This window comes from Alligator mississippiensis, chromosome 2 (assembly GCF_030867095.1).
Source record: "Alligator mississippiensis isolate rAllMis1 chromosome 2, rAllMis1, whole genome shotgun sequence".
NCBI lineage: Eukaryota > Metazoa > Chordata > Crocodylia > Alligatoridae > Alligator > Alligator mississippiensis.
Genome location: NC_081825.1, coordinates 232,470,437 through 232,478,385, shown reverse-complemented (window position 1 = coordinate 232,478,385; position 7,949 = coordinate 232,470,437). Strand labels below are relative to the sequence as shown.

Here is a 7,949-nt window from a genome sequence, read left to right as displayed (position 1 = left end):
GCACTTTGCAATTTTGGTGTCACTAGACAGAAAAGGCCTTCTTCCTCATTCACTGAAAGAGATTTGCTCAAGCACTTGCAGCTGATCCTCTTTAGTTGTCAGCCGTGTCTTATAAATCGCTCATTGCTCCAGTGATGTCTCTTTTGAAGTGATCTGGCAATCAGTGCAAAGGATTCAGGAGTGTATCTGAAGAAGAAGCTTTACCAGTGTTGAACGTAGCAGGGGGCAGGGGTGTGGAGAATAGGAAGAACTTCTGCCCATAAAAAGTAAGGGAAATAAACAGACCAACACTCTTGTTTCAAAGTGGATTTAATTCCAGGCATTTAAACAGACAGATTCTGGCACATGCTTTCTTCAAGAAAAGGAAAAACAAATCTGTGTTCCACATAAATTACATTTGGCAAAGTGCATTTGATAGCCAAGTGGGGAAAATAAACTCTTTAAAATTGGTTTCTGTACAACAGTAGCTTCCACTCCTGCTACATAAACCTTGATACTTCCCACATGGCGCAGGAAATTACACTGGGTGATATCATCTAATAACAATTTTCTTAAGGACACTCTTCCTTGTAGCCTAGGTCAGTGGTTGGCAATCTTTTCAAGCTGTAGTCTGGAAGGACCCAGCTCAGGTCCGAGGCACATCAACACTAGGCCCTGGCCGCTGTTGCCACCACTGCTTCTCCCCACTGCCTTGTCTCCTCGTCTACCCAGGTGAGGCACGGTCAAAGCTTCCAGCTACCCAGCCATGTTGCAGGCAAAGCCCCCCGGCTTTGTAGGCTGGATCTAACAGCTCTACAGCATGGATCCACCCTGTGGGCCATAGGTTGCCAACCCCTGGTCTAGGTGTATTTTCAAAGTAAATAGCAAAGCAAGGACCAGGCACAACTCTTTCTGACTGTTTTCACAAACTGTGGGACAGGCCTTGAGGTCCATCCTCAGCTTTTACCCAGCTAAATCCCTCAGTGAAGTTGGTGGGACCTTTGAGTGTGAGAAGCCGTCAAAGTTCAGTGCTAAAGGAAAGACACTGGCAGAAGCAGCACTGTGGGGAAAACATGTTGTTAACATCATCTCCTCAAGCGAGATGCACAAAGGAGCAGGTTAGCAACACACTTAGGGGTACCCTCATCTAGCAGGAGAAGATGTTTGGATTGCTTGAAATGAAAAGAAGCAACTTTTGACACGGTTCCTCCTTATCAGTGATCTCTAAAACCTAATAGGAAAGCTGAAGAACACAGGTTACTTCGAAAGCAGGAGGTGAGTTTTTTGGAATTCACCCTTCAGATAGCATGAGTGCCTGTAGGTAGTGTTTGCCCAACTCCCAAGACAGCCCATGAGGAAATTACCTCACATTGACTTTTGCAATGAAGCACAATCGATGAAGTGCCTGAACCAGGGTTGACTTTTAGTCACAGGACAAGCTTAGGATGACAGACAACTTGAAGACTCAAGACAAGTGGGATTTCTGGTGCAATCAGAGCTCAGCACCCAAGCCAAAAGCAATATTTTGAAGAGGTCCCCTCTCAAAGAGCAGCCCTGTGCAATTGTTTTGGTTCATGAGATAAGAGTTAGAGACGGCTTCTGCCCCTACTGTGGTTAACAGACAAAGCCCTAAAATCAAAGTACAGGAAGGCCACACAGACACAAGAATCAATGGGAACAGGTAAGGGAGCAATGCCTGAGGAAGGAGCTGACTGCGCCACTAGCTGGGACTGTGAATCTACATGATGGGGAAGAAGGGTGCTCAGGCAGCCTCTTAGGATAGAGCTCATAGAACAGATGCAATCTGGAAGCAACAAAATACCCCCAGAAATTACCTCCCTGCTCCTCTCCTCTTTGGTCTTTCTTCACATGCTGCTTTTTTTTTTTTCTGTCAAGTTAATTAGACCTTCTTGTTCCTATCCTGGAAGTAGATCCTCCTGGGTGTGCCTGGTGACTGAGGAATGATGGACTTATCTCTTTTCCATGGTGCCAGTCTGTTCTGTGTTCTCTTCCCTTCATTTTCCTCTCCTTTTTCTTTCTTCTCCTTCTGTGTCTCTCTGCCTTTTCTCCCCATACTGCCTCTTCCTTTTCCCTTTCACTGTTTTTTTACCCCTAAAAACTTGCCCATCAAGTTCAATCCCTCTGATGTGTGCTGGCATGAAAGCATCACAGCATCTCTGTACTGTACAGGAGGAGGAGGAAAACATGTTGTACAACACTCCCTCCTTCCTACACAAAACTGCTCAGTTGCACAAAACTGAACTTGCCATAGCTGTAAGAGGAGTCTCTTGAGTTTTCTTTGGCCAGGCAGGAAAACCACTGCCAAACTGTTAAGCTCCTATCTAAATGAAAAGAGGAAACTGAAGATTCTCATTGCTCCTGGTCAAGCAACAAACTTTTTAAATAGAAGAACAATAGAGAATAATGAACCCCTTTGTTCTCACATAAGCCTTTTTGCTTGCAAGAAAATACAGGTTCAAAGAATAGAATCTGTTCTTTTACCAAGTATTTGGTGCAAGTAATGAATGGAGAACTGGAAACAGGCACAAACATGGTCAAAGCCAACAGAATCCAGAATTGGAGTGTAGTTGTAACCATGATGGTCCAGGGACTATGCAAGAAGCAAGGGGGTTTTGATGATACCTTTTATTGAGCCAGCTGTACATTTGGGAGAAGTATTAGAGAAGCTTTTGGGCACAAGGGTACTTTGTGCCTGAAAGCTTGTCTAACATCTCTGGGAACCAAATCCAACTCCTACCACTGACTAGTTCACTTGAACCAGAAATAGAGGCACAGAAAGAGACACTGGCTTTTCTTTTTGCAGAAAGCAAATGAGGGAAGCAGAGAGCATCTGTTAGGGGCTTGTTTTGGGTTTTTTTTTTCATTTTTCCCTATTTCTATACAGTCCAATTTCCCTTAATAGATGGATTTACATCCTGCCACTGTCCTTTTAAGTGAGAGCAGTTAGTCTTCTCCATAAACGGTAGTAAAAGAGTGATGTTGCCATGATGGTCCAGAAATTATAGGAGGGGCAAGGCTTTCTTAGGATGATGGCTTTTATTGGACCAAACGTATGGTTAGGATAAAGTCAGACATGATTCTGAATGCAAGACATTTTTCTTCAGGTGACCTCACCCTACGAAACCCTCACCTCTTCTCCATGAAAAAAGAGAAATCAGGGTCTGCTCCACTAATCCCTTCACTGCTGCCTTACTCTCGAGTATTCCCAGCATCACATTTTTTTTCACGCCATTGGTTTAAGTAAAAGAGAACAGGAGGAGATGCTTCGGTGGGCACACCCTGTCTGGCTGGCACGGAAGGGATTAACAACAGACTGTGGTGATGCAAGATGTTGGAGAATGGATTCATCCCTGTGCTTCACTGGCATCAGGTCCTGGCACACAGGGGAGGTGACTTGCATCTTCCTTGTTCCATGGCTGCCAGTGGCTGGTTTAATCCCTGCTACAGAGTAGGGCAGTCCTAATTTGCACCTTGGCAAAGTCCACAGAGTGCCAGGACAGGATCTTGTCAGCCACAACTCCTCCAGTCCACCTCAGATCCACCCCCAGCATTGGAACAGCAACTGACTGAGGATCCTGAAGCAGTGGGGCAATTCACCAGCAAGGAAAGGCATGTAATTGCTATGGAGTATCTTTGAGCCAGTACCACAGGGAAGGATTTTCTTTCTACCTCTCCTCACCACGACTAGTTGAAAATGGAAGGGGTCAGGAAACAAGTCACTGGATGTGTATCTACCTTTGTCAGTGAGGGATAATGTCAGGAAATGCCTTACTGTGAGTCCTCATGGGTTACAATGAGGGCAGGCTTTCTAGAAAGGGCAGGTGAATGGGTACTGATGCTTTGGTGGGAAAGCTGGGCTTTCCAAGTGTAAGGAGTGAAGTGGGAAAAGAACAGCCAAATCCTCAAACTTTGCAGCTGCCTTTGTCTCTCAGAGCAAGAGCTTTGGAGCCTGTTACCCCAGGCTGCGTTCACATGGGCAATGCACACTCACGTGGCCATTTCACTGGCTTTCCTTAGTCATAACCCACATTTGGAACACAGTAATTACCCAGGGGGATGCGCGCTGTCTCGCACGCTCTCTGTTAATGCATCCCAGCCAAGGAACGACAGAAGGCAGCAATACATGTTCTCTTTGGAGCCCTCCCCTTGTCATCCCAGAATACAGCAATGCTTTCAACACACACTGTCAGTGCACTGCTGTGGAATGCCTGCAGGGTGGCACTTAATGGATATTTCCTAGTAGCTGTAGCATCTCATCTATCAGTCTCAGAGTGACCTCCAGCAACCTCCAATACCCCAGAGTTTAGGCAGCCATTTTCTGAATGTCAGGCCAATTCATGGCAGAATAGTCATGCAGAAGTGGGGGCATGCACAAGCTAAATCCTGGCATCAGCTCCCTGTGTGGTGGGGTTTCACACAGACACTGTAGTTCTGACATGCATTTACACCCTAGCACTCTTATGAAACACAACAATGTGCCTGGTTGATGAGGATTAGCCCTGGGTTATCTACTGCAGTGATACTGGCCTTTTTGAGGTGTTGAGGCAGAAGTCTTCCTGACCATCATGGCTATTTGCCACAAGAAGCAGGAATCATAAAAAGGTCCTTTGCAAGGAACGACATTGATGTGAACTGACACAACTCAGCAAAAATACATCCCTCCTCCTACCCATTGATCACCCTGCCCTTCTGCCCCTACATCTTTCTTCTTAAATCTCATTTGATCCCACAAAGAGGAGGCTCCACTAGATCAGGCACTGTCCAAACACGGAGCAATAAACAGCGCCTGCCCTGGAATGTGTTACCCACACCCAACCCATTTGTTATTTATGCTGGCACTCCTGCAAGGCCACCTCACTGCAGCAGTCAGACAACATGCAAGCAGTGACCCAGGATGTCACAGTAGAAAGCCAGTAAAGCCAGAGAGGTACCATGAGATTGTACAAGCATTGTTGAAGCTGCTGGTGATGTGGAATCGATGGGGCTGAAGACCACGTATTTCGACACAAAGGAAGGAACCGAAGGGGAGAGCTGTTAGTCAGTTGTTGCCATTCCAAGGTGACTTTGGCTACTGGGCTGTGCCCTCTCCTGCCTTTCACTGTTGTTAGACAAGGATGCCAATTACAGAGGAGAATGGAGGCAATAGGTGGGCCGATTTCAATGCCATTTCTGACCTTCCCTCCCCCCCAACTTCTTCCTTAAAAGTTCAATGACATTGAATGTTCAACTGAAATGGTGACTTACTGATGGCCACAATCAAGACATTAAGGGTTAGACATAATAAACCTTTACTCCCCACCCACGCCCCTTCCATTCCCGAAGTTCCATGCAAAGGAAACAAAGAGGTTTCTGAGCTACCATCATGTGGCCTGCAGCAGCTCCCACTGTTGACCAGGTACATCCAATTGGCATGGGTTGGTCACTGCTCTGCTGGACTGGTTTTCCAAGCAAAGGCCACTAACAAAGTGCTGAACGAAACTGCCTTTCATCTTCCATTTCTGCAGGAGAGGGGAGGGAGAAAAGAGAGGAGGGAAAAGACAACATTATGGCTTGCTGCCCTCCATTTTGTCAGGGAGTGGTGTCTCCCAGTCTGAACTGGGCAACAAAGTTTAGTGCAGTATATCCCAGCTGGCAGGGAAACAGAGTAAAAATTCAGGGAATCACAATTCTGAGTTTAAACAACTCTTTCAAAATATCGACTTATCTGCCTGTCAGATAAGTGGGATCTGGGTAGCTGGGGTTTGCCTGGAGCTATGGCCAGATTTGCCAAGGTATTTAAGAGGCTAACAATGCAGCCACCAAATGGGATTTTTAAACAGATGCCTAAGATTCCTATCTCTATCTTCAGGTACTTAAATAGCTTGATAAATCTGGCCCAGAGATCATCACCCTCCCACAGGGGACAAGTCAAATCTTGTTTATACTTAAATGAGTATGAACCCAGAGTAAGCCCAGGTAGGGTTGGTCTGGGTTTACACTATTGGAACTGAGAAGGAAATCAGGTCTCCCTAAATAATTGATAGCATTTTAAAACATACAATATAAAGTCACCAAGGACAGTAAGGATCCAAACAGGTGGCATTTACATGGAGGGGTACTTCTGGGCAGTCCTGCACTGGCTGGTACCAGTCATGGATTGAAATGGACCTTCAGAGTGTTGGTTCCCCTTTGCAAGCAGCACAGAGCTCTATGTCCACCAGGAGTTCCAAGATACATTTTGCTGCCTTCTGTAGTTTCCTCATACCAAGGAAGATGGCCTGTTCACCACCATGGCTAACCAGCTCTGCTGGATGTGGCTCTGCCCAGCCAAAGGGCAGTTCTATTAAAAGCCACTGTTAAAAGCTTCTTTTCCTCCATCCGGTTCCTGAGGATGATTTCCAGATCTCTCTCTACATCCATGTCCTGACCCCTTCATCTCATCAGCTTAAATTTAGCATGGGGCAAACCAAAGTCCTTATATTTCCACCCTCATTACCCCAACTTCCATTTTTCCTGCAATTGCTGCAACACCACCACCACCCTTGCCTGTAATCTGAGGGAATTTGGTTGCTCCCTCTTGCTTGCTCCCTGGATCTGGGCCATAGGCAAACTCTGTTGTTTCCTCTTCCCCAATATGCCCAAGATCCATCTTTTTCTTTTGATCCACATAGCAGCATTTATTGACTAGGCCCCCATTACATCCCATTTTAACTCCCTCAATTTCTTTCCATTTGCCTTCCCCAAAACTTACTGCTTTTCTCTACCCCCACAGAAAACACAGCAGCAAAAGACCTTTTTCTTGCACATTGATCTGATAAGTTGGTTCCCTCTTTAAATCCCTTCTGTGGCTCCTTGTCCACACTTGCAACAGTTCAAGCTTCTTATCACTACGCACAAAGCTTTTCTGTAACTCTGCCACTCCCCGATTCATTTCACTCCACTCCATGTCACCCCATAACACTACCTTTTTTGCCAGTGTTCCTGCCTGAGTATGCCTACTTGTCAGCTTATTGGCCAATGCCTCTGTGTCCTCTGCCATCTGTGCATGGTACAGCCTCTGTGAGCTTGTCATTCACAAGACCTCTACCCTCCTTTGAGTCTCTCAGAAATCAACTCTGGCTTGGCTACCTACAGCAAAAGGATAGAGGATGTGCTGTTTCCCTTTTGTGCTCTTTGCTCAGCATTTATTTCCTTAAATTATGAGTTTATCACCTGGCTGGAAAGCAGGCCACTACCATACACAAAGCGTAGTAGTAAGTGCCATTGGGAAGCAAGCAGACAAGGTTCTTCGGGTAAATCTGATCTCTTCTATTAGATCGACTCAAATAGTTGGAAAAAAATCTACTTTGCAAGCTTACGGGTATCAATACCCTTTGCCAGGCTAAGGAAGTATCTGCAGTTGGTGTGTGCTCTTCCTGGATGGAATGAATAGCATAGAAGCCAGAGGCTGGTGTGCATGCAAGAAAGATAGTCAGTGAAGATGTAAAACAAGGTTGCCCTGGAGTTTCTCTGCTGTTCATTTGCAAAGGAAGATGGTTGAGATCAGGAGCTCATTGAATTCAGTGTTTCAGGCTGTTGGGATTTTCCCATTTGCCTCCTTTGGTCAGGCAGATGACCCAATTGGGGCATAGGGATTGAGTGCTTATTAGGACAAGACCCTGGGGTTATTAACAGGTTGTTTAGCCAGGCTGCCAGGAAAAGCAGGACAGCCTGGCAGCCAGGACTGAAGGGTCTGAAGGTATTGCAAGAAACACCCCATGGAGTCAGACTTAACTTCTTTTAGATTAATGCCTAAAATCTATAGGAATTGTCCTTCCTGGGTAAGTAACACAGCAAACAGTTTAAGTTGTTATATGTTATACACTGAGGCACCCAGACACATTCAGTGAAAATCCTGCTGTTTAAGTCAACATCAAATCAATAGCAAGGCACTTCCCATTGATATTTATTATCTTTACCAAGCAGCACCT

At 45.7% G+C, this 7,949-nt stretch overlaps 1 protein-coding gene across 2 annotated transcripts in view; it reads right to left on the bottom strand.

Moving 5' to 3' along the window:
• Nucleotides 1-291: 291 nt before the first annotated feature.
• GALNT16 (polypeptide N-acetylgalactosaminyltransferase 16) overlaps nucleotides 292-7,949 on the bottom strand; it is a 149,271-nt gene continuing 141,613 nt past the window's right edge. Inside the window, exons 15-16 of one of the 2 annotated variants that reach the window (XM_019476768.2) lie at nucleotides 5,359-5,498; nucleotides 292-5,098 (exon numbers count right to left, since the gene is read on the bottom strand). In XM_019476768.2, the coding sequence (XP_019332313.1) occupies nucleotides 5,361-5,498 (138 nt within the window). In that variant the 3' untranslated portion in view covers nucleotides 292-5,098; nucleotides 5,359-5,360. Of the gene's footprint in view, nucleotides 5,499-7,949 lie in introns of both variants that reach the window. The other variant, XM_019476767.2, reaches the window with a different exon arrangement.